The sequence below is a fragment of the Arxiozyma heterogenica genome, assembly GCF_036370985.1.
Source record: "Arxiozyma heterogenica strain weizmannii chromosome Unknown scaffold_17, whole genome shotgun sequence".
NCBI lineage: Eukaryota > Fungi > Ascomycota > Saccharomycetes > Saccharomycetales > Saccharomycetaceae > Arxiozyma > Arxiozyma heterogenica.
In genome coordinates, this window is record NW_027042670.1 from 488165 (window position 1) to 514773 (window position 26609).

Consider the following 26609-nt stretch of genomic DNA (forward strand, 5'->3'; position numbering starts at 1 on the left):
TTCAAGTTGTTAGAAAAGCTATAATGACTCTATATCTAAGTTCCTCAAAATGTACAGCTACCAATATAAGGGAATAGTTAAAATAAAAAGTTAGTAAACTATGACAGTTTATTTGAAATATTATGACCTATAGTAAATTATTGCACTTAAGGTATATATAACTACATAGTTCTAATATCCAAAGGTATTTTAGTAAGGCCTCTCACCTTGTAAGGTTGGACTTTCTATTGTACAAAATATGTTGAGATAGTCATGTTCTATTAATGTTCTTTTTGTTTATAGTTCCAAAAACTTACTATCTAGATTTAATCTAATATACTGATTAAAGGTCACGCTTGTTATAGTATCTATAGTATATGCATACAGTATCTGCTCCTTGCCCAATGGAAAATTTACAGACTAAAAACTTGCTACAAAAAAGATCGTGTATTTATTTATTGTTATATGAATAGAATAGTATAGAATATAAAAGAATATATGTATTTATATATATATAAGAATAAAGACGGATACCCACTTAGTATCCATAAGAATAACTCACTTTAAGGCATTTTGTAGTTCTTCTAAAACGTTAACTTGAAGTTTGGCAATGGCAGAAACCTTTTCATCTTGAGATGTAGCCTTTTCCTTAGCCTTACTTAATAATTGGGCAATATTTTCCTGAGAAAAAGATTCTAAAGGAAACGCTTCTACCGCAGTAACACAAAGTAATGAATTTGGTTGCATTGTAGCAAATCCACCTGGGATAAAAAATTTCTTAGATGTTTTTCCATCTTCTAAAACTTCAACTACACCTGGTGTTAATTGCTCTACAGTAGGAATATGGTTAGCTAAAACACCAATTTTACCACTTTGGGCCGGAAGATTCACTTGAGTAACCAAAGTATCTTTGTACAGAGTCTCATGTGGTAAAGCAAAGTTCAACTTTAATCCACCAGCAATGGACGTTGCTTCAGCAGCATTAGCATAGGAACGTGTAACTATTCTCGAAGACTTAATTAATTGTGAACGAAACATAATTATAATATACTTTGACTAATCAGAAACAAAAAAAAGAGAATATTGTGTTAGAAGTATTATAGTAAATATTAGAGATAATATTTCAGGGCTCTCTTTTCTAATGGTGTTGATAAAATGTTTGTATATAAAGTTTAGATACACTTTTCATTATCTTATAACAAGGAATTATACCTCTTTAAAACACTGCAACGATGACTCTCCTTTTATTTTTCCTGTCAGCTTCTCTTCTTTTTTTTATGCCTTTATTTGAATTGTACTTTTATTTTTAAATTTTTCTAAATATGTGAAAAAAAAGAGAAAAATTTCAATTCACTCTATTGGCTAGACAATAAGAGATTATCAAAAAATGTTAAAGAGAATTGAATATTGCTTGAAAAGTGGTTCACTCGATATTCCAGAACAACTATCCTGCTGTGTGATGTTCATTCAGATAGTCTAAGCATGTAAACACCATATATATCATAAAATGTGTTAGAAATCTGTCTAAACTTTTTCTGTTGTATCAGATTGTGTCAATAGTCAGAGGAGCGTAGGACAGTGGCTGTTGCAGCATCTAGGATGGTCTTTTATACACACTATTTTTTATTGTCGACTTAAAAACAAACCATCATGAGTTAAATGTTTAGTAATATAGGATAGACTTTGAAGATACAAAAGTCTACTGCTCCAGGGAAACAGAAGAATTAAGAGAAATAGTACAGCATTCACTACAAAAATGTACACACTCTTGTTACGCTTTCTGACTTAGTAATTTTTTATAAAAAATATAGACTAAATTACATATGAACGATTATTGGCTGACACACAAGTCGTGTAAAGCCTCAAACAATGATGGAATGTGCCGAATTTTGTCAAATAACAAAATGGAATATCAGCAATAAGTGGTCAATTTATATATCATAATTAGCCATGTAACTCCTATACTTCAATACACTTGTATTATAGATTGCACCTTTATAATTGATATGGCATTGGCTCTAAACTTATTTATCTATCTCTAAAGTTAATGGATTTAAATAAAAACATAGACCATGTATTATTATATTTGTATACGATACCTGAAACTAGTTGTCACCCAAGACACGTAAATCATAATTCTTGAGATGCTTTGGTAGGTTTGACAGATTTCTTTGGCAATAAATTTTGGTGGATGTTTGGTAACACACCACCTTGTGCAATAGTGACATTACCCAATAACTTGTTTAATTCGTCATCGTTTCTGATTGCTAGTTGCAAATGTCTTGGGATGATTCTGGTCTTTTTGTTATCTCTGGCAGCATTACCAGCTAATTCTAAAATTTCTGCAGCTAAATATTCTAAAACAGCAGTTAAGTAAACAGGTGCACCAGAACCAATTCTTTGAGCATAATTCCCCCTTCTTAGTAATCTGTGAACTCTACCAACTGGAAAAGTTAAACCAGCTTTAGCAGACCTGGATTGAGAAGCTTTAGCAGCAGAACCAGCTTTACCACCTTTACCACCGGACATGTTTAGAATTCACTGTAATGTTTATAGGTTTTGTTGATAGTTGAATATATAATTGATATTTCTTGGTGTAAGAAGTGGACAATTGGCAGAAATTTTTACGGACGCTATATACCAAGTGAGAGAAAAAATAAACACAAGATGCAAAACCGGAAAGGTAGCTTCCATACAGTTCAAGTTAGATCTCTTTTATAGGATTTTGTATAGCATATTTTCATGATATGATCCAGATATTAACAAATGTAAACTGCTGGTAGAACTTGCCTTGGTTGTAATATGCAGTAAACAATGAAAGAGAAAGTTGCTTCAAACTTTGTTGATAAGAGCAAACACATGAAACCACTCTTTAACTTTGAATAGTACCTTGTGCTGAAAATTTCACTGCAATAACATTCCAGCCTACGATATTCTAGTACAACTTTTTGTCCTTTCCAACCATTAAGAGTATAAGTTTTCACCTTTTAAAACCATGTACTGAAAATTTCTCCAAATATCCGAATTTTTCAGCACTAACTAAAATTAAAAAAGTAAAAATTTCGTGTCAATTTTTTTGTTCCTGAAATTTCGCTTTGCCCCTTTTTTTTTTGTTTATGCTCGCCTAATGTTTTGTTAAAACAATACAGTCACCAATTTTTGGGTCTGGTAAAGGCATTGCTATTTCTAAGTTGTTAGCATTGATAAAAATATATACTTATGTATATTTGTAAATTCATAATTCATTATGCAAGATATACCCAAAATTGTTGCGTATATAAAGTCAAGGTTGTACTTTAGGTTTTATTGAATATTTTCGTTCGTTTTCTTTTTTCTGCACGTGTATGACTGTAGAACTGATCGTCTGTTAATCAACGTTGGTTGAGACTTCAAATCTACATTAATTAGCACGTTTATCTTTATTTGATTTCTCTCTGATATAGAAAGTAACCATCTATTAAGTGGATAAGCATTTATTAGAAACAGTTCCAATACAGTTAAAGATATGTCTGAAAACAAAGTCGCCTCTAAAGCTCCAGCTGAAAAAAAGCCAGCTGCTAAGAAGACTTCTACTTCCACTGACGTTAAGAAGAAGTCTAAAGTTAGAAAAGAAACATATTCTTCTTACATTTACAAAGTTTTAAAGCAGACTCATCCAGACACTGGTATCTCTCAGAAGTCTATGTCTATTTTAAACTCTTTTGTTAATGATATCTTTGAAAGAATTGCTACCGAGGCATCTAAGTTAGCCGCTTATAACAAAAAGTCTACTATTTCTGCTAGAGAAATCCAAACTGCTGTTAGATTAATATTACCAGGTGAATTGGCTAAACACGCTGTTTCTGAAGGTACTAGAGCTGTAACCAAATACTCTTCCTCTACCCAGGCCTGAATAAGATAATATTCTGTATCTAATTATGAAAATATGTCGAAAAGAAAGCATTAAAAATAGGTAATTTTTAAGCATGTAAATGTAATATTCAATATAATGTTTTTGAGAGTAAAAATTTACCCTCTTTAGTTCCATATGCATTTGATTGTCGTTTTACTCGCTTATATATTTTTGCAATCTGTGTTTCTGGGCCAGTGCATTAGATAATATATTAATTGTGTATTATATATATACATATAGTATGGTTGTAGTTATCACTTTAAAAAAATAAAGATGTTTATTTCCATATTTTTCTTTCTATTGTCACGTTTATTTAGAAAGGCGACTTAATAACTTGATGCTGTATTTTCTAAAAAGCTTTGTTTATAATAATTAATTCTTTTTGCTATATTTATTAATGATTTATAAAAATATTATTTTGTATTATTAAATCTGTGTTGAGAAAAAAAAATTAACATATTTAATGAGAACAATTTATAACAAACTTTGGTTATTTATTGATGTTTTTTTTTGTCAACGGTAAAGGCAGTTAAATAAATACTACCAATTTTTTATTCTTATTAAACTTATTAAAGCATTGAATATTGATTTTAAGCTTGAAACAACTTTTTTTTGCTAAAACCAGGAAAAAAAAAGGATGTATTTAATGTATATTGGACTATTGATTTTTTTTACTGCCAATCCTCTTATGGCTTTAAATACCAATGAATGTACATACAATAGTACTAAGCTACAACTAGTGAATTTACTCAGCAATTTTTCAAATAATATATACAAAAACAACATTTCCATAATAGAAAATCAACTAGAAGAATGTTATAATTTATATAAATATTCTTCCTCTAACAGTCTCTTTTTTCTGGAAAAGTTATTAAAGGATAAAATAAATAATATAACAGCTACAGACACTTTAGATATTAGAATTCATATAAAGTCACTCAATAAAGGTTTAACATATGCCATTAATGTAAAACCATACTTTTTTAAAAGAGAAGCTTTATCAATTCTTATTAAGAATCTCAATACAAACTTAAATAATTTATTAAGTATATTTCAGAAAACATCAGTTCACGCTTATAAAGAAGAAGGGACAATTATTCAGTCAATAGAATCTTTTACATCCACTTCTACACATCCAAAATTACAAAAGATTTTAAAGGATTCTATCATTCTATTTATTCTTTTTGGTTCAATAGCTGATGTTTGTGTTGTTCCACATATGACAATATGTCCTATGATAGTTTTAGTTGGATTAATATCAAGTGCCCTTTGGATGTTTCAAATAAATGATATATTCAATGGCATATTTTTGTGAGAGTTTCTATAGGTTAATGGATAAATAATATTAACCAGTATAGGTATAAACACTTTTACTTAGGTTCTATATAACATTAAATAATAACAATACTGTTTTATTATTAACTTGTTATTATGTTATTGTATTTTAAATAATATTAAAAGTTACTTCTAGTATGTCTCTTAATCATTTATTGTTGCAAGATCTCAGTACAAATATTTCATTTAAATTTATTATAAAATCAATACAATGAAATGATATAAAATTATATTAGGAAGCTGGTGTTATTCTTAAGTTTTTAGTTTATTCATGGTAAAATGTTAGTCATACTACAACTTTATATTATATGCTTTGTGTTTTTTAATTTATATATCTATTCAAAGTATAATAAATAATGTACAGTATTTTATATTTGAGTCTTCTTCAATATAATTTTTTATTGATTTTTAGTTATTTGTTATAATGAATCTAGATCATTAATAATATATTTAATCATATTTTAACACCATTAAAAAATTTTTGAATAAAATTTGATGTAAGTACTATTCCCTAGAAATCTACTAAGTAGCCTTGGGGTTCTATACTAAACATTGTTAACGAAATTGTATCAATCCTTCGTTTAGATATTTTCGTGCTAGTTACAGGATTGTTTTTCCACTTGATCCCAGTTGGATCACTTGTAGTTTTAATAAATAAACAATTGAAACATTTTTTTTTTAAAGGATTTTAATGTTTTCCAACGAATTAATAATATCTAGCTACTTATAAAAAAATATCATTCGAAGACAATAAATGTATGTTTTATTATAAAACAAAATTAAAGTATCCCTAAAACAGATTCCAACTGTGACAGTATAATCTACAATCTGCTTTATTTCATCATTTATGTAACAATTTTATGTGTTTTGCAAAATTATTTCTTCCACAATACAAAACTTGTTCCAGAGAACAAACAAATTCTTATATCTTTACACAGATAATGCACAAGTTTCAAAAATAACAATATACTAACTCTATAAATACATTAAGCCACAATTCTATAATTAGAAATTCTATATGTTAAAATCTTAAATGTTCTTCAAAGCCATGAAATACATAATGGAATAAATTTCGCAGCCTGTTACTTTATTTATATATACATATATACATATATACATATTATAAGCAAGAAAAAAGAATAACAGAAAACATATATAATATTTCACTCAATTAAATTATTCCCCTATGTGTTCAAAAAGTACCTAATGTAACCTAAAACAAATCATTAGTCAAATTATTATTGAGTTTACCTGTATCTTATCACAACAAATATAAAATAATGTACCTAAGACATCAACTCGTCCACTTTTGATTTTACATATGATCTCTACTTCTATAAAAGCTATTGTTTTTACCATTTTTGAGGCTTTTATCTCCCGAGATGTTAAAGAAAACAATATATTATTACTGATTTCCCAACATATCTAGATAAATATATCACAAATTTAACAAATATCTATTTAAATGTTGTATATGATTACATACTATGCTTATAACTACATTTGAACTGTTTTTTCTTGCTGTCATTCTCCTTCTAAAGATATTTTATTTTCTTTTTATCTTTATTTTGTCCACTATATTAATGAAAGATTCAATATTCACTACAACTTAATACAATGCACTAAACCTTCAACATGCCATAATTTAACTATTGATCTAAAATAAAACTTTGTTTTCTCCTCAGATTCTAATCCTTTTTCATCACACCAAAAGCTTAGTATTACTATTACTAATGATAAAAACTCTCTTAGTAACTTATAACATGTATGTGTGAAACATTATGAAATCAATATCTACTTCTCCTTATTTAAAAATCTAGACTTACTTTCTTCTATTTACGAACTTATCAAATAATGTGTTTTTTTGTACCATCTTTTAAAAATAATTACCTGTAGCCTTTCAACTTCAACAAAAAGCTCACTTTTCTTCTTTTGGAAGCTAAAAAGTATTTTTAATAAGAGCTTACAATGAGAGTATGTTTTGTAACAAATAATTACAAAAGTTTTCTAAAAAAAATGATATTCAACACCAATTAATCGTCTTACAGCATAGCTAACAAAATAATAATTACAAATGTGCACAATATTCCATTCAAAAAAAGGAGCTCATTTAATAGTAATCATGCATATCTAATATATATAATCATAGAATCTTATTTATATTGTCTATTTATCGATCTGTATCTTATCTATTTGATACAAGAATCAAATGCCTTATAATAAGTAATATGAAGTCACAAAAAATGCTATTAATTCCAACCATCTATATACTTTTTCTTGTGCTGCCTACATCACTCTATTTTTTTTTTTTTTTTTTTAATAAAAATGACAAACAAATCTTTGCTTTGGTATATTATGGTTGTTGTGCTTTAAAATATAACATTTACAGATTTTATCTTCCTGCTATTAATAAAGCTTTTGTTGCTAATAATATGTTTTAATAAAATACTTCAACTAACACAAAAAGCTAACCGAAATTATAATAACCAAGACCATTTACTTAATACACAAAATAATGTTTCTCTATACACCACCTATTGCTAATTCAATAGAGGTAAGTTATATCTCCACTTCCCTTTTCCAAAATGTTTCACCTAATCCTAATTTTCTCAACAATGGTAATTTTCCTGTCTACCAATAATTCTTTTTTCAATATCACCAAACCTTAATACTATAATACCTACATTTTTTCCAATTCATATTCAAGCTACAATACCATCATTAAAAACCTACAATTCAAATTAAACCAATAAAATTTCTTCATTTTCCTTATCATCTATCCATCTTTCTCAAATCAATCATAAGCCTCTACCTGATTACTAGCATTGACATTCCCTGCATACCTGTCAAAATTTTATTCATATATTGTCGTCTCACCGTCTTTATTTTTAGATAATCCAATTTCTTTTTCTTCATATTCTTTTATCGATATTTCACCTACAACTTAAGGGCATGTGTCTGAATTTTATTTTAGAAAGTAATCCATACATTATGATAGTTCGTTGCCTATCTGTGAAACATCGCGGAAAGACAAAATCAGTGGTTGTTTTCTTTGAATTAATTTTTAATCTTGGTAACCTTAAAAACGTTAAATATACAATCTTATATGATACAAGCAAAGTAAACAAAATTTCTTTTTATAAAATGTATTTTTTAAATCTTTCTTTTTTTATTTCAATTATGTTTTTTTATAAAAAATAAATGCGTGTGAATTACATCACACATCGTGACAGATTATTCCAAAATAAGCCGTTTTTCTTTGCAGCATGTCAATGGCCATTTTCACGAAGCTTGATTTTTCCAAGGATGTATTCGAAGATACTATTACTAGATAAATTTAAAACATGATTATTATTCATGTTTAAGAGCAGAATTACTAGTTTCACTTCGTCATTTATGATGAATATTTTACCATATAGGGAAATTTAACAAAATAGATTATGTTCCAATTTTGTAAATAGTAAAAAAATTTATTAAATATATTGTAATATCATTTAACACGTTAAAGATAAAAAATATAATATCTCGGAAATAAAAAATAAAAATAAATTATGTTAACATGTTTTTAAAATTATATAATTATTATTTGTTCATGTGATTAAATATAATCGTATATTAAGATATTAATATTTTGTTATAAAGTATTTCATGTCTCACTATTACTTGTTATAATATAATGTACATTCTCTAATCTTTTCTTTCGTGAAAGAAAGATTGTCATTTGAAAATAAAAGCATAAGTATTGCAAAGGGCACTTGTAGGTACATTATATATCATTATGAAATTTTGTGTGATATAGATAATACTAATAAATTCTTTTGCAATGGACGATGATAATACCCATGTTAATAAGTATTTCTAACCTCAACTAAAAGTTATTAATAAATCATTCCTACTTATACACTCATTGATTTCTTGAACTCCAATAATAAATAAAACCTAAAAAAGAATACATAAAACACATTTTATAAAAAGAAATTTGTTCCTTTATTTATACTCTGAAAAATTGTATATATGGCTTATCCTCTATAAATAATAATAATCAATGATTCATATACTTTATGTAATACTAACAAATATACTCTATAGTTTCAGAATAGATACCCCTAATGTTAGAAAAGAACTTAGATTATTACAAAATATAGGCCTTAATTATAGCACGTCCAAATTTATTAATATTTTAAAAGATTCATCAAACTGTTCCCTTTAGAGAAATAATTTTGAACACTCTCTGCTTTCATATTTTTAACTACTCAATAATTACTTATTAACTAAAATTAAAATTAATAATGATTTTAATAGTAATGTTGAGATATTACCCAGACTCAATGAAAATTTTGTAAAAAACTTTTTGTTCTCAAAATTAACTTTCTGAAAAGTATAAATAGTCAAGCTATAAAAATTAGAAATAATTTCTTTTACTCACAACTTTATATACGAAATGCATAGTTTTGTATATAATATATCTATTTTTTAATACTGTGAGTGATTACTTGTAAAAATACGGTTCATACAGTTCCATTATAACTTATAAGTTATTACTCCACATCTTTTAAATTTCAACAAGTAATAAAAGTTCTATTTCTCATATTATTAAGCATACTATTAAAAAGTATATAATTAGATTAAGAGTTTAACTAACATCTTTATTAAATACACTATTGTGGAAATTTTATGATAATACGAAAAATCAACTTGAAAACTTCATTTGAAAATTTTACCAAATTTACAGAAGTAAATCTCTCTGAAAATAACATCATCAAATTACCAAAATGCATTTTAAACTTACCTAAGTATCTCATTTTTTAAAATTTATACCTAATTAATAAAATGATTTGAACAGACTAGAATAAAAGTTTTAAAAAAAATTATATAAAAAGTGAAATTGGTTTTAGTAACTTCTGTAACAAATTTCAACTTTTTTAATAAAAAAACTACTTCTAAAGTTCAGATTTACTCTTAAATCAAAAACCAAAATTAAGACAAAAAAGAATAGCAGTAAAAGTTTTTATCCAGATGATAAAGATAGTCATTAAAAGGATAATTGCTAAAGAGGGAGATATTTAACTGGTAAGATTATCAGTTAATTTTTAGGAAAAACTAAAAGTTTATTGAGAGGAAATACTTGACTTTGCTAAGACATCTATTAACATCAACCCTGGCAATGACGACAACAATATTTGGTACCGAGAAAGTAGGTGTACCTTATATATTGAATGTAGTATGAAATTCTTCGAGAGATTTCAAATAAAAGTATAGTTCAAAGGTAACTAGTCTAACTACTTTTATTAATTCTAAAGGAAAAAATGGACAAGAAACCCCAAATATATCTCTATTTAACACTTATCTACCCCGTTTTATCTATGCAATTTATGCTAACAATGTTACTTGTTTAACACCACTAAGATCTGTAGTATTTAAACATATTGGAATGATAAATAAATTGTCGGTAAATTTTTTAAAGGATATTTCATTGTAGACTATTGACTTTTCATAAATCTTATGACTGCAAAATACAAATAAATTTAAAATTTCTTCCGTTCAAAAATACGATTTTGGAAATATTTAGTATACCAAAATATGTCATCCTAATCTAGCTATTTATTAAATTATTGCAAAAATAGTATGTCTGTAACCTATATCCATCAATAATAACTTATTGTACCTAACTTGAGCTCTATCTAAAAATAAAAGTATCAAAGATCACATGTCTAACAGCAAAATATATGCCTTTCTTGGATAAATTCAGGCAGATATATCAAGTGTTTTTTTAGTATAATTATAACTATCTATGTTCTTTCCAGAATTCACTCACATTTTCCAAAATATTGGATAATATATACATTGAAAAAATATAACTCCTATTGGCCAATATACTAAAACAAGTAATAAAAAACGTATTTTATTAGCAAAAGTATATCAACAGACTTTTCTTTAATAAAAAGTATTTTATATACACCTATTTATTTTTTTCTCAAAAAATAAAAGAAATAATCCAGGCTAAATCATTTTATTTTTATTATAAAATTTTTTAAATTATTATCAGATATTTTATTGACAACGACATATTAGTTTGCTTTCAAAAAAAGAAGCTAATTTGTCCAAAAAAATTAAAGAAATTAATTTTTTACAAACAACCTTAATCACATCAGAATTATCTGACTTAGCACCAATTTTAATGCTAACAGTAGTATTATCAGCAATTAATTTCTTTGGGGTAGGTAATGTGACGAAGACTGTTGAATTTTCTTTTTAATCTTTTCTAAGACAGAGTATTTAATAAAGTATAACAATAAAATTCTTACATGTTTAATGTTTCTAGAGTGAACCTAGGAAATATCTAAAGTATCCACAAGAAAAGCCTAGGAAGTGTTTCTGGCATAATCTATAACATCTTTGACTTCATTTTCATCACCAGAAAAGGAGACAAATTCGTCTTTAATATCAGTTGGGAAAGTAAACATGATATTATATTTTTCTTTAATTCCATCAGTGTTAATTAAGAATTAGAACTTTTTTGGAATCTTGACTTTTGTGTTAAAAATCTTTATTATTCAAAACAATACTAATATTATTTTATTGAATGAAAAATTTGAAATTGTGCTTACTTCAAACCAAATATCACTTCAAATACCAACATACTTAGTAAACTCACAAGAATAACATCAATCACATGACACTAATAAACAGGATCATTAGTCACTGTGTAATAATTATAATGCAATATGCTTTTTCCACATGTATTATATATATATGTTTTCGTATATGTCGTACACTATACAAGAACATTATAGGTTTCCTTTTACTGTGCTTTCTATCGTAAATTGTAACATAACAAACTGTAATAAAATGAACAATACATAGTGAATTTATATCTTCCTATATATACGTAAAAAACAAATTTAAATAATTAATAGAATATATATCGTTTCAAGCAGATGCTTTGAATAATTAATGATTATCATTTATTATAATTAATATCTAACCTTATAGACCATAAGCAGATTTCTCACTTGGTTTTAAACTCTTAAAGAATGGTTGGGGAGGAATACAGGCTCCCAAAGCCCTTCTAGCATGACTATTCATATATTTCAATCCTAGTAAATAACTTGTATTAACCCATCCAAAACCTTCTTTGGCCACACCTTTAAAGTCTGCACCTTGATTACCATATTCTGCCTCAACACGATGTGGATCAGTACCTCTTGTTACGTCGTATTTCTCCACTACAATACCATTATAGTCAACAAAGGCTTTTGTCATCATATATAGCCACCTATAAGCCAAGCGTGTAGCAACATCTCTGAAACTATATTTTGATAATCCTTCCCAAGCCAATATCTGATGTGGAGCCCATCCAAATGGATAATCCCATTGTCTTATAGGCCTATTTATGGAAATAGGACCTCTTGAGCTTTCAGTACAGGCAACAATACCACCGAGCATTTCTAGTTTGGGAAGGGCTTTTTCGACCATTAATGAAGCTTGCTTCTGAGTTGCAAGCCCAGCCCACAAAGACCAGAATGTTGTTGCAGATTCATACGAAGTTCTCTTTTTTGTTTTCACGTTGTAATCAAAAAAGAAACCAGATTCTTCATCCCACATGTACTTATTGATTCTATTTTTTCTTTTTTTAGCCAAATCTAACCAATCTTCCGATGTAGATATGGAACCATCATGTGGATCAACAAACTTATTATCAAAATAGTTTTTAATTACATCTGCAATGTCGATCTCATATTTATATAACAAGGAATTCAAATCAATTGTAGCAAGATAGGCACAAACACCTCCAAATCTATATGTTGTATCATGTCCTGACTCTCTAACTGCTCTGTCATGTAAGAAAAATTCATCAAGAGCTAGTTCATTAATTTGCCCATTGTTGTACATGTCTCTAATCTCTTGTAAAGAACAATTATATTTTTTGGCATAGGGGAATAATATAGTATCAAAATGATCCGGTTCAGTTTCAGGTGGAATACCGATACCATCAGGGTGGTAACATGATAATTTTGTTACAGGATCCAATCTTGGTTCAGCTGTCCAAACAGTTTTATATTCTTTTATTGCTGCAATAAATGCCCTTTTCAATAAATCTATAGCATTGGGATTGCTACTACCACCAAGTTTTTCAAATACTTTCAATGCCATATCAGTTAAAAAGGGAGGTTGTGATCTACATAGATAATAACTTCTATTGGCGTTTAAAATTTTACCATAATGTTGAATTTCAAATATAAAATGTTCCACCATGCCTTTTGCAACATCGATTTTATTACTTTCTAGTAACCCTAATGCCATTAAATAGGAATCCCATCCGTATAGTTCATTGAATCGGCCTCCAGGTACAGCATACGGATATCCTATTAAAGACTTTTCACCTGTAGATGGATTAACATGTTCCTCCATGGCTAGTGCTAACAATCCTGGAGTTCTATTTAGAGATTTGACATATTCTGGTGTCACTTTTTTTGGCAAATACTCCACTTCCAGCTTCATTGAGGGATTCAGCTGAGATGCTTGGACAAAAAATTCGTACTGGTCTGGACAATTATGTGGGACATAAATTCTTGGATTTTTTGCTTCTGGTGTATCAATTTTGGTGTCTGCAGCAATGTCACCTATATTGAATAAATCTATTCTTCTAGTTAAACTGTTCCAAAACTGATTTGATATAAGCCTTGATAATCTATTCACGGGATTTTCATTAATTCTTGCTTCATCTAGAAAAATTTGGTGTTTTCCAAAGCTTTTGGCTATAGTTAATTCTTGTAAAAGATTAGATAACATATAGGTTCCTCTGACGTTAACATGTCTGTAACCAAACGAGTTTGCTGTACCCAATTTTAAAACTTTTGGTCCTGTGTCTTCAATAGTGATTTGATAATTTTTATCAGTATCTTCGTTACGCAGTAATTCTTCCAAGATTTTATCAACGTCTTCAATGAAAAATTTTCTGTTTCCTTTACTAGATGAATATGTATCATCTTCAGAACCACGTCTCTTTAAATGGTAATCATTTACCAATTCTTTTTTAAAATCAGATACATTGTCAAAAACACTCATAGTTCTTGTTCTATTCAATCTCCGAGGGGTTGATTTATCAGTCATGCGATTTTCATTCGTAGCAGTGAGATCACTCATAAGATTGGAGCCAAAGGCATTACTAGCTGAGTTACTATCGTTGAGAGTGGTACCATGAAAGGTACCTGTAGTATAATCATTCTTTTTTCTTGGATCAGTTACTGGACCATAATATACTTCAGCATCAGAAAATGGATCAGTATATTCAGATAAAGAAGACAATCTTCTATGACGCCTTTTTGACTGACTATTCAAAGTAGTAGTAGTCGTAGTAGACGTAATTGGCACAGATTTGGATGAAATAGAATTTGGGGAATCAGAGGAATCAGATGGTAACGATTTTGACGAAGTTGATATCTCTTGACTGTGCTTTGCTGCTTGTATATGATCTTTTATTTGGGACATTCTAGGTTGTTATTTTGAAGTAAATAAAAACTATAATAGCCACTTAAAAAGGGGGGTTAATACTCCAATTTTTATCTGTAATGGCTATCCAAAAATGCAAGCGTAAGATATTGTAAGAAACCAGGCTAGTGCTAACAGACTTACTGTCATGGTAATAGTTATAGTTATAGTTATAATTGTTGTATTTGTTCTTGTTCTTGTTCTTGTGTACAGCACACGATGGCTGATCACCTCCTGTTCCATTCCATTCAATTTTGTTAAGGAATATGTATTTCTTTTTTTTTTTTTCCTTTTATTTTTTCTTTTTCCTCCAATTCTTCTTACTTGCAAACAACCCTAATTCGGAATTTTCAGAAGGGGGTATTTAGTTTTAAATCAAATTGCTTTCCGAAATTGAAAGAATTTTACTGTTTTTTCTCGGTTTCTTCTCTCTGTTTTTTTTTTTAATTTTTTGTTAGCGTATTAATTGTATTTATTGTTGTCGTCGGGTTTTTGCAAAAAACCCCTTTCGGAATTAAAACTGGGTAACAAATTGGTAATATTTCCCAGTACCGCTTCAAAAAAGAAAAAGGAAAAAGAGACAAAAAATTTTTTTTTCTCATGTACTGTGTTTGACAAGTTTAAATAAATAGATCACATTACAATTAAGATTCCAGTAACTAGTTAAAAGGTTGATTGGAAAACAATTGAGTATTACATATATCCCTAACACTATACATCTCAATAAGTGTTTGCAAAAAAAAAAAAAAAAAAAAAGAGAGAAAAAATGTCTGACGTTACTGAAAAAAAGGAAACAACCACTACAACTACTGAAGCTAAACCTCCAACTTCTGCCGTCTTTTCTATGTTTGGTGGTAAGAAGCAAGAAAAAAAGGAAAAAGATGAAGGTACAGATGATAAACAAGAAGAATCAAATGACAAGAAGAAAGATGAAGACGAAGCAGAGCCAGATGTCCATTTCGAACCGGTTGTTCACTTAGAAAAGGTTGATGTAAAAACTTTGGAGGAAGATGAAACCGTTCTTTACAAAGTCAGAGCTAAGTTATTTAGATTCGATCCAGAAAACAAAGAATGGAAGGAAAGAGGTACTGGTGACTGTAAATTTTTACAAAATAAAGAAACCAAAAAAGTTAGATTATTGATGAGAAGAGATAAAACTTTAAAAATCTGTGCAAATCATATGATCGCCCCAGAATATGTCTTAAAACCAAACATTGGTTCTGATAGATCTTGGGTTTATACGTGTACAGCTGATATTGCAGATGGTGAGCCAGAAGCATTTACTTTTGCTATTAGATTTGGTAATAAAGAAAATGCTGATAATTTCAAAAAAGAATTCGAAAAGGCTCAAGAACTAAACAAAAAATAGATTTTAATACGTAATAAAAGAATTATTGAATATATAAGTATGTAATTTTTCTTTTAATTGATTAATTGAATTTTTCAACTGATAGGCGTATATTTCTTTGTACATATCTATAAAAGTTTATATATGTGAAGCGTATACATTTGACAAACGCTTTTTTTTCTTTAAGCTGGTGGTAAGAATAATCCAAAAAGAACTGTTTGAATGGACACCCAAAAAAATAAACATCCAAGATACAGTTTTACCCAAATCATTTTTGTATTGTTAAAGTTGACACCATTTGCATTTAAGTTGGGTGATTTTTTATAATGAGATATTTGATTATTGGTTTTTGCTGATATTAGTGTTTCGGATATATACCATAGATGTAATGGAATAAAACTTGAAACCCTATTGATAATCTGAACATGCGCAAGAAATAAAACTATAAAAAGAAATATAATAGTAATAGCTACCAATGGTATAATAGTGTTGCATCTATTTGGCGAATTATGCAGATTAATAATGAAGTGATGTATCGACTTAAGAAGTATAATGAACTGAGGTATTGCTATTATGAAGTTTGGAATGTTATTCAATGTCCAGTAGTTTAAGAAACCTATATTCCAGTATTTTGCTTGGATAAAAGAATAAAATGACTGTTTTGTAATAAATGGTATACTTTTTAGTATCTGTTCATTACACCATTCACCTCCAGAGGGGCAAAATCTATTAAATGGAATATAGTACCAATTATATACCACTGTTAATAACATTATAGTTCCAGATAATAAAGGGAGAGCTACTATTTGTCTAATTATTGTGGATAAATCCTCACTAAATCGTTTTTTCATGACAAAATATTGCAATATGGAAAGGAGATCATAAATATAAATGAGTCCTAATAAGACACAAATCGGCCTATTCAATGCAGCCAAGGTAAACAGAGGGATAGTCCCTAAATAATATATTGATGAGTATAATCCAATTTTGAATTTCATGATGTTTTGATTGGACACATTTTCATTTCTAACTATAGACTTTTCTCTAAACCACAAACCAAGAAATATAAGAAAGAATGAGAGCGGTTCTGAATAAATTGAAATAAAAAATCCTGAACCACTCGTAAAGATAAATAATATTGCCGATAATATTGCTACTTTTTTAGCATATACTGTAGTGTAGGTAGTAACAATTGTTTTTTCACTATAGATTAAGATAGTGAGATGATAAATAATAATAACACTTAAGAAATGCAAAATATTTTCCACAAAAACAGTAAACTTTAGAATAAAATAAAAGTTTTTTGTTGTAATAGGTGTGTTTATTACATTCAACAGAAATCTTATTAATTGCACCCATAATCTGGAAAACATCAATTCAAAGTCAAATTCAGGATATTTTATCAATCCACTAACTATGCCTTTGATAAAAAAAATGGAATCCCACGATAATAATTTATTCCATAGGCATTTATTACCCATCTTGTATAATGATGGATCTTTTGCAAAAGTCACTTTTCTTAAAAACAATATAGTAGATGTATCAAACTGTACGCTAGGACTTAGCCATATTAAAACATATTGGTACAATCGAAGTGTTATAAAAATGAAAAATAGTTTCAGATATACTTCATAATGCTTAAACCAGACATATTCTTTAGGAATATTGTTTGTCATCTTACAGATATTGGCCAAAGTTTGCAGTGCGACTAACAGTCGCAAAGTAGTACAATTGATGTAATGTGATAATTTTTCATAAAAATTTTCAACTCTTCTGTTAGAGAGTAAGCTCTTGTATTACCATTTATGAATAACAAATATGTTTGTATTAATTTTTTTGTTACTTAACTATGATTTGCATTTTTTTTTATTCTCCGTGAAATACTTTGTGAAAGATTTATAAAAGTTCGGAATCTACGGAATATAAAACTTAACAATTGTAACAACACGTGTAACATTGAAAATAAACATTCTCATAGAATATTGTTATTATTTTCTTAAAAAATACTGTGAGACTAATTAAAAGAAAGAACAATTAAAGTATGTTAATATTGTTTTACTTTTAGAAGAAGAAAAACTTAGCAGTCTTATTCTTTTAAATATCATTTTTTCAGATGTGACAGTTATGTTGTGATGATTGATGGTTATCATATTACTCAATCAATGGGGACAACATTTTTATAGGATTGAAATTAACCTAAAGACAATGTTTACTTAAGACTCTCAAGTTAAGTGTGTTTTTATAAAGTCATTTTTTAAAATTAACGGTCACGGAATATTTATCAAGGATATGATTATATTAAGAAGAAGTATAATTAAGCTAGTTTTAGAATTCTTCTTATGAGTGAATTTAAAAAAAAAAAAAAATACTGTGAGATTGAACTTTGGTAAGGGAAGATCAAATTTTGTTTATTACAATACTTTTTTATTTGTCAGAAAAAGAGCTAGTTATTTTCTTTAGGGTACTATTTGAGGTTCAATAAATATTTTTACATTTATTTTATACCTCTAATCTTTAGAAGACTAATTACTATTAATCTTTATCTTCTATTTTATTGTTTTTTGTTCACCCCTATATGTATGTGAATATTTGTATATGACAATAATATGCTTTAACGTAATATTTTAGAATATCTAGATTTTTGAAGGGTCAGGATTTTTGAAATTAATAAAGTGCAGAATACAGGGAACAAAAGAAAAGGAGGTTAAGAATAATCAACAAATAATTATTTTTGATGAACTTTTTAATTGGGTTTAAAAAACAAATCATTAGTGTTTGTTACTTAATAAAGTCTTATAGGCATTTATATAGAATTGTAATTATATTGGTGATAGTTTAAAAATATAAATGTGTAAAAAAAAATCTTTACTGGTAAAGGTGAGAGTATTTTATTAACATATTACTATTCTAAGTAAATTAATTAAGCTTTCCTTTCCAAAAGAAAAAAATAGATAAATTGGAGATAGATGGAAAGATTTGAAAACCTTTTTTGAATTTTTGTAATACGTGAATATTTAAACTGTCTGGAGTTCTTTAATGTTTAAATATTTTATCATATTCTTTTGGTTACAGTATATAATAAATAATAGTGTAATAGATGGCCTATTCTTAACATCTCAAAGTAGTTATCAGAAAGCAACACATACATTAAAAACACTAATAGATATCCCAACTATAGAAGCTTCTCATTTAGGAGATTTACCTGATATTGTTGGATATGATAGGAAGAATTGTATCACAACAAATGGTATCAATAGAAATAAAAAAGTATTGAGAGATGAAATATTATTGGATGAAAAGGAACAACTTATCAACAGGAAAGATTTTCCTTTTTCAAGTAATAATATTACAAATGAAAATAATATCAGCTCAGTATCAACTAATACTAGATGGATATATGGAGGAATTCTTCTAGGACTGGTAGGTATCTTTTTTTTATCCCTTATAATTAGTGCATTTTGTACCAATATCAAAAGATTAAAAACGGGAAGGCGGCCAGTATACGGTACTTCTTGGCTAACACCACCCTCTTATTGGCAATCTCAACATGATTATAATACTAATACAGGCGAAGAACCTGAAGAATATGTACCCACTTACTCAGAAATTCCAAACGAAAATGTGGATCTTGGTTTTTATGACGACAGAGGAGAATTCCATCTAAGCAGTCAGAATAATGAATATACCTCTCCTAAACCTACAAGTGAACAAAATTAGCAATTGTTATTGGCTTATATCAACAGTAAAACGTTAACAAGATCTTGTAACTTTAAGGGAGGTAAGTTATATCAATATGCCATTATGAATTTTTCAAAATATTTAATTACTTCAAATAATAACAATAATTTTCAATTTTTAATGAAACCAAGAAAGTTAAATCTACTAGTTATATATATATATATTGCAAACCCAAGTTAGCTGATTCCCCTGCAAATAGCTTTTTATCACTGAACGTTTAGTTTTTTGGATATAATCAGACATTATCAATGTCTCTGTAACTTATTTTATATACATGAAAATGTATTTATTTTATGGTTTATCTCTGGTTTTTAGTAACTAATTTGTGGTTGTTGCGAAGCAGATTCAATACATATTCAATTTTGCAACTACAAAAACTCAAGACAAAAAAAAAAGCATACTTATATATTTTGACAAAACTGTTCCTTTGTCTGGAAAATTATATAGTTGTTATTGTTACTGGAGTTTAAAAAAGATATAATATTGCGATGGTGGCTGTTTGCATTTTTTTTTTAGTATTATTAGATTTTTTCTTTTTTTTGCAGATACATTCTTCAAAAATGTTTAACATTATTGTGAAAAGTTTATGAAAACTTTTGAATTTTTGAAACTATGTCAAGTTTAATGCATTTTGTATCTGCAATATTCATATCATTGCTCTCGAAAATGTCATTTTGAGAATTTGTTAACATATCATTGTATAACAAAATCTGGTCATTTTATACTGTTGTTTGATCTCGGATCATAAATTCCGACAAAAAGCCCACTGTATGCACAGCCGCACATGATTCTATCATTCCTAAAAGAGAAGTTCCTTCCTTGACAATAGAACATGTTTATATCTAAACTTCAGTGATAAGAATAAGGAAGAGGAAAATGGGAAAATGGACAAAACATTGTTTACCATTAAGGGTCATTTTTATTTCATTCTTCTTGATTGAAACCTGTACGAGAAATATTTGTCTTCCAGTAAACTAATGACTAAAGACAAAAAAAAAGAGAGAGAAAGAATTAGCAAATCTTTCTCATCAAATAATACTTTTTTTATACCATATTGTTTATCAAAGTGGGAAAAACGATTTGCTAAAATAAAAAAATCCTTATGATCCTCCAAAAATTATAAAAGGGAGGAGGGAATAATCTAACAAAATATTCTGAATAGTATCATTGTGTGATCTACTTTTATGATATAAAAACAAAAAGAAAAGTTTAAATACCAATATTCCATAGGTATTGATTTGTGTATAGTTAATAATATATTTGGGCTTTGATAAATAGAATAGATTAAATTAATATGGCAGAGACTACTTATTTGTTGGAGAACATCCAAAATAAGGAGTTGATTAGAAGAGGTCCATTTATTAATGGTCATTGGTTGGAAAAGAGTGAAAGTGGTGAAACTTTTAATGTGACCGACCCTGCCAATGGAAAGATTCTTAATACTTTACCAGATTTATCTCTTAACGAGGTGGAACAGGCCATTAAAGGTGCCCATGATACCTTTTATAACACTTATAAAAATACAACACCAAGACAAAGAGCACAATGGTTACGTACCATACATGATTTAATGTTGGAAAATGCAGATGATTTAGCCAGAATTATTACTTTGGAAAATGGTAAGTCTTTAGCAGATGCTTTATCAGAAGTAAAATATGCTGCTTCTTATTTCCTTTGGTACTCGGAAGAAGCTCCGAGACAATATGGTGCTACAATCCAACCTTCTATAAGTTCAAATAGGGTGTTCACTATCAGACAACCTATCGGTGTTTGTGCAGTAATTTGTCCTTGGAATTTCCCAAGTGCAATGATCACAAGAAAAGCAGCAGTGGCATTAGCTACAGGGTGTACAGTGGTTGTCAAACCTGATCATGAAACACCATTGTCAGCTCTAGCCTTAGGTTACTTAATTGAAAAATCTGGTGTTCCTTCTGGAGCATTCAATGTTGTGATTAGTGGCACTAAAACTGCTAAACTTGGTACTATGCTGTGTGAATCACCATTAATTAAAAAATTGACTTTCACTGGTTCTACAAGAGTTGGAAAAATATTAATGGCACAATCAGCTTCTAATATTAAGAAGTTATCATTAGAATTAGGGGGTAATGCACCATTTATTGTTTTTAAGGATGCAGATATTGAACATGCTGTAAATCAACTTCTACTTTGCAAATTCAGAGGATTAGGCCAAACATGTGTCTGTGCCAATAGAATATATGTTCAGGCCGAAATTTTAGACCAATTTGTTTCTTTATTGAAGAGTAAAGTTGAACAGTTTAAAATTGGACATGGCCTTTCAAAGGGAACGACCCATGGTTGCTTGATCAATACACAAACTTTAGACAAAGTTGAGTATCACAAGAAAGATGCTATTGAAAAAGGTGCGGCTGTAGTAACAGAGGGAGGTCCACTTCCAGAATTGGGTCCAACATTTTATAAACCATGTATTTTATCAAATGTCCCATATAGTGCCGTGGTTGCCAAGGAAGAAACATTTGGTCCATTATGTCCAATCTTCACCTTTAACTCTATGGAAGAAGTAATCAGAGAAGCAAATGATACCGAATTTGGTTTAGCATCTTATGTGTTTTCTAAAGATATCAATATTATTTTCCATATGGCTGAGGCTTTGGAAGCTGGTATGGTGTCCTGTAATACTGGTATATTTTCAGATGCTGCCATTCCATTTGGTGGTATAAAAGAATCTGGTTTTGGTAGAGAAGGTTCATTATATGGTATTGAAGATTACACTGTTGTGAAGACTGTGAATATTGGTAATTTATAATTTTTTAGTGTTTGATTTGTATATAATTTTTACTTCTTTATCAATACATTACAGCAAAAAAGTATATAATCTTAATATGACGAGTACTTTGTGTACTTTAAGAAATTTTGTTAAATTCTTACTAAAGTTTGTAGTAATGTGAATTTTGTGAATTTTGTGATTTCTACTTAATTTAGTTATATACTGTTATTATTACATTTTGAATTATATATTAGTCAATGAATACTACTGAATATTAAATATCATTTTTTGCTAAATTATCACCTATTCTCTGCTGCTTTTAAATATTTTTTTTTTATAAATCCAATCAGATCCAATTAAATTCGCACCTCTTTTTTCTGCAATTCTAAACCAGGCAGCAGCTTTTATAACGTCTTTTTTTTCTTCTGATATTTTTATCAAAGGAAGTTGATTTGGATGATTGTTCGCTTATTTCTGGTTCTTGAGACCATATTATACCAGATAGGCACATGGAGTCAACATGACCCATGGATGCAGCCTTCTCTAAACACTTTAGGCCTTTGTATTCGTCAATATTTTGAATACCATATCCCTTTAAATATGCAATACCACATTCAAATAATGCTGGAACTAATGGTTCTTCTAACTTAGATGGAATAGACTCATTAATGGTTCTTTCTAGTTGGAATGGGTTGATTTCAAGATTAAATACATCATTATCCCAGGATTTTATCGAGGTTGCCAACTTTATATAATAGAAAGATTGAATATAATCGATCTCTACTCCGTAGCCATATCGTAAAGCCAACCCATATAAAAGAAATGCTGTTTTGTTCCCTTTCTGGCACGCTTGTCTTAGTTTCAGAGCTGAGGCATGTAGATTTCCTGCTTTTCTCATGTCTATGGCAGTAGAGATCAGTATCTTGTCTTTTGAATATAAATTTCCTTGGAAGTGACCATTTTCTTGAGGTGAATTGGAGGGAGAAACATAATTCTGGACTGCAGATTTGTGTGTAGAGGAAACTGGAGAACTTAGTACTGATTGGGTCAGAGGTACAATGTGGTTAAAAGCAGAATTTGATCTTTTGTGAATAGGACTTGCAATTCCAGTTAAACTTTTATGAGTTGGTGAAGGTACTTGCCTTGATCTGCTACTGTTTGTGGTTGGGTTGTTATTAACATTGCACGTATGTTTTTTTATGTCTTGATAACTACTTTCTTCATATACGTGTAAGTTGTTTGATTGGGGAGAAAGTTGTGGTTGTGGAGAAAAAATTAGTTTAGATGAACTTTTTGTTTTACGAATAGATGTAACATTATTGTAATTTGAAGATGAAAATTTTAAGTCCAAATGTTGATTGAAGCTTTTCCCAGGTTCATTATTAAAATCCTTATTGCTATTGTTCCTTCTAATTTGTTCCGGAGAACTTTTGTTTTTATTTTTTTTCAGTAAATTCTTTAAAGAACTTAACGAATTCTTCTTCTTATGAGATTTTGAGAATATCAATGGTGGTTTGCTTTCGTTAGTGGGGCTTAAGTTTGGGCTGGATAGAGTAAATGATTCAACTTTTATATTTTGCAACTCAGAGTTAGTAGTCTCATGTGTTAATGGACTAGATAACTGTAGGGAAGCTTTTGAAAATTGACTATTTGTACTGATATTACTTTTGGTACTTAAATTTTGTCTTCTTGAAACCATAAGGTTTGTATTGTTTTCTGGGATATTTTCAATGATTAAATTTCTAATAGAATCGGTATCTTCTTCCACAATATATGAATATCTTGATGTATTGGAGTAATGTTGTTCAACTCTTGATTGTAGAGATTTATCGTTAAATTTTATATTGCTAAGAATATTTTTAATCAGTGGATTTGTGGTATTGTCATTGTTAATAATATCTATCCTTTTAGATGAAGAATATGTGTATAAAGGAATATCATTTTGGTTTGTAGATTTGTTGCGTATGCTAATATTATTATTAAGCTTGAGTGAAGGAAATTGAGAAGCTGGTAAGCTGATTATATAGGATTCAGTTGTATTTTGTTTAATGTTTTCTTTTGATGACTCTTTGTTTAATTCAAGTATCTTTATATCATCATGGATAGGGTCAGATAGTCTTATATTATTTAGATCTTTATTGTTTGCATCAGCATTATTATTTTCTCTCGTTATTTCTTCTAGAAGGATACTTTCGTCTTCCTTTGAGAGATCTAATTTATCTAACAACCGGGAATTAGTTAAAATAGAATCAAAAGATATGATACTATTTGATGGTCTAAGATTATTTTGTAATCCATCGAGAGGTGAAGATCTAATATTATGACTGAACATTGAAAAAAGTTAGAATCTATTGTCTTCCACACCAATTCACAGTGGATTTATGTAGAGGGAAATATGTATGAAGAATTAACAAAATAATGAAGGTACTTAATTTGACTTACTATGGTGATTATTATTTTATATTTTTTTTGTTGTTAGAAAAAATTTTTTTTGTTATTATCGTATTTATTGAGTGCTTGTTTATATTTTTAAGATTTTCAAAATTACTAATTAAAAGGAAATATTCTACGGTTTTTAGAGAAAATAAAACTTGTTACATTAATATTAACTTACTAATACGTAGAAATACAGGACTAACTGAAGGAGTTAGATCTTTTAAAAGAAAAGTATATTCAGTTTTTTTTGTAGATTATAAGTACAGGTTTTACATGCTTATGCTGTGAAAATTTTAAAACACAGTTATATTATAGAAAGATTTAAAGAGATTACAGGTAGTTAAGGAAATCGTATTGATGGTGCTTTTAGTTGCAAAGTTTTAGACTTGATTATATGTTAAGAATTATTTAAATTAGCCAAAAACAAGATAAGATATTGTCAAATAATAGACAGCAAAGTGCGAAAGAAAAGGAGTATAATGAAAGGAAGAATTTTTGATCATATAGTTCCTTTGTAGTAGTAATATTAATCTTTTTTTTCTAATTTATTGTACTTTTAATGGAATATGGAGTAAACTCTAGCCAAACTTTGCTTTAAAAAAAAATAACTTGTTATTAAATAAGAATGAATATTCTAAATCAAATTTTCTATGCAAAAAAAGGACGGTAGAAGATAGCTTATTTCTAATATTTAAAATGTGGTAAATAATATGAACTAGGTTCTATATAGGAACAATGCGTATAAAGAAGTAGGAAGGAAATAAGAGGTAGAATTTATTTTCAATTTTTTTCTGTGCAGTTTAAGTAGAAAATCAAATAAAAGCTATGAAACGATTAAAAAAAGTATGTTTAACATTGATTTTATAGGGTTTTGATGGGATATATTGTTATTATGTTAAGAAAGTACATTGAAACTAAAAAGTAAGAGATTCCAAATTGTTTTTTAAGAGAAGAATAATTTAGATATTTGTTATATATTAAATATTATAGATTTCCCTTTTTTTAGATCGATTATGTATTTAACAGTATTTGTTGTGCTTCTTTTCTTTGTTGGTTTCTTGTACTAATACTTCGTGTGTAAAAAATTTTTATTATTTTGTTTTTAAGACATTATGATTTAACAAATTAATGTTTAGTTTTCAAAGTAATTCTAAAAACCAGGAAGTAAGGTTGAAAAATAAACATTTTATAAAAACTTAAAAATATCTTAAAAATCTTACCCAAAGATAACAGTTTTGGGAAGAAAATGACTTTCCCAAATAAAATTACTCTTCCTATATCAATGTAATAAAACTACTGGTTACAATTAACATGTTTTTCATTTTCACATAATTTACTCACTTCATGCTTTAATAATATTTACAAGAATAAAAATTAAAATTATTGATGCAAAGATTCAGTCTCAAAAACTTTATTAAACTTCAGCATAAACCTAATACAGTAAAAATATATAAACTTAAAATAAAATATTAATAATATTATAAGTTTTCTATAACATTTATAATAAATTGTTAATAATACTATAATATTTCCATATATTGCTTGATTTTTTCTATTCTACGCAACTAACATATAAGTTATAATGTACCACATAAGTCATTTTACAGTTGAGTTTTCTTTAGATACAATGTTTTATATCTTTT

General features: G+C 28.2%; 10 protein-coding genes across 10 annotated transcripts; 5 read left to right on the forward strand and 5 right to left on the reverse strand.

Annotated features, from left to right (window-relative positions):
* Positions 1 to 537: 537 nt before the first annotated feature.
* ATP16 (F1F0 ATP synthase subunit delta) lies at positions 538 to 1017 on the reverse strand (the record flags this gene model as incomplete). The annotated part of the gene is made up of 1 exon (XM_064858173.1): positions 538 to 1017. The coding sequence occupies one exon, from the start codon at positions 1015 to 1017 to the stop codon at positions 538 to 540; it is 480 nt and encodes a 159-aa protein (XP_064714880.1).
* A 1092-nt stretch (positions 1018 to 2109) lies between these two features.
* On the reverse strand, positions 2110 to 2508 carry HTA2 (histone H2A; the record flags this gene model as incomplete). The annotated part of the gene is made up of 1 exon (XM_064858174.1): positions 2110 to 2508. The coding sequence occupies one exon, from the start codon at positions 2506 to 2508 to the stop codon at positions 2110 to 2112; it is 399 nt and encodes a 132-aa protein (XP_064714881.1).
* Positions 2509 to 3484: 976 nt separating this feature from the next.
* On the forward strand, positions 3485 to 3871 carry HTB2 (histone H2B; the record flags this gene model as incomplete). The annotated part of the gene is made up of 1 exon (XM_064858175.1): positions 3485 to 3871. The coding sequence occupies one exon, from the start codon at positions 3485 to 3487 to the stop codon at positions 3869 to 3871; it is 387 nt and encodes a 128-aa protein (XP_064714882.1).
* Positions 3872 to 4508: 637 nt separating this feature from the next.
* Positions 4509 to 5186, forward strand: IRC18 (Irc18p; the record flags this gene model as incomplete). The annotated part of the gene is made up of 1 exon (XM_064858176.1): positions 4509 to 5186. The coding sequence occupies one exon, from the start codon at positions 4509 to 4511 to the stop codon at positions 5184 to 5186; it is 678 nt and encodes a 225-aa protein (XP_064714883.1).
* A 7007-nt stretch (positions 5187 to 12193) lies between these two features.
* PWA37_001555 (alpha,alpha-trehalase) lies at positions 12194 to 14698 on the reverse strand (the record flags this gene model as incomplete). The annotated part of the gene is made up of 1 exon (XM_064858177.1): positions 12194 to 14698. The coding sequence occupies one exon, from the start codon at positions 14696 to 14698 to the stop codon at positions 12194 to 12196; it is 2505 nt and encodes an 834-aa protein (XP_064714884.1).
* Positions 14699 to 15464: 766 nt separating this feature from the next.
* On the forward strand, positions 15465 to 16067 carry YRB1 (Ran GTPase-binding protein YRB1; the record flags this gene model as incomplete). The annotated part of the gene is made up of 1 exon (XM_064858178.1): positions 15465 to 16067. One exon carries the CDS (start codon positions 15465 to 15467, stop codon positions 16065 to 16067), a length of 603 nt encoding a protein of 200 aa, XP_064714885.1.
* A 161-nt stretch (positions 16068 to 16228) lies between these two features.
* On the reverse strand, positions 16229 to 17722 carry GPI18 (GPI-anchor transamidase GPI18; the record flags this gene model as incomplete). Its single annotated transcript, XM_064858179.1, has 1 exon — positions 16229 to 17722. The coding sequence occupies one exon, from the start codon at positions 17720 to 17722 to the stop codon at positions 16229 to 16231; it is 1494 nt and encodes a 497-aa protein (XP_064714886.1).
* A 1360-nt stretch (positions 17723 to 19082) lies between these two features.
* On the forward strand, positions 19083 to 19763 carry PWA37_001558 (resistance to Congo red protein; the record flags this gene model as incomplete). The annotated part of the gene is made up of 1 exon (XM_064858180.1): positions 19083 to 19763. The coding sequence occupies one exon, from the start codon at positions 19083 to 19085 to the stop codon at positions 19761 to 19763; it is 681 nt and encodes a 226-aa protein (XP_064714887.1).
* Positions 19764 to 21078: 1315 nt separating this feature from the next.
* On the forward strand, positions 21079 to 22569 carry UGA2 (succinate-semialdehyde dehydrogenase (NAD(P)(+)); the record flags this gene model as incomplete). The annotated part of the gene is made up of 1 exon (XM_064858181.1): positions 21079 to 22569. The coding sequence occupies one exon, from the start codon at positions 21079 to 21081 to the stop codon at positions 22567 to 22569; it is 1491 nt and encodes a 496-aa protein (XP_064714888.1).
* A 346-nt stretch (positions 22570 to 22915) lies between these two features.
* DSF2 (Dsf2p) lies at positions 22916 to 24862 on the reverse strand (the record flags this gene model as incomplete). The annotated part of the gene is made up of 1 exon (XM_064858182.1): positions 22916 to 24862. One exon carries the CDS (start codon positions 24860 to 24862, stop codon positions 22916 to 22918), a length of 1947 nt encoding a protein of 648 aa, XP_064714889.1.
* Positions 24863 to 26609: the final 1747 nt, after the last annotated feature.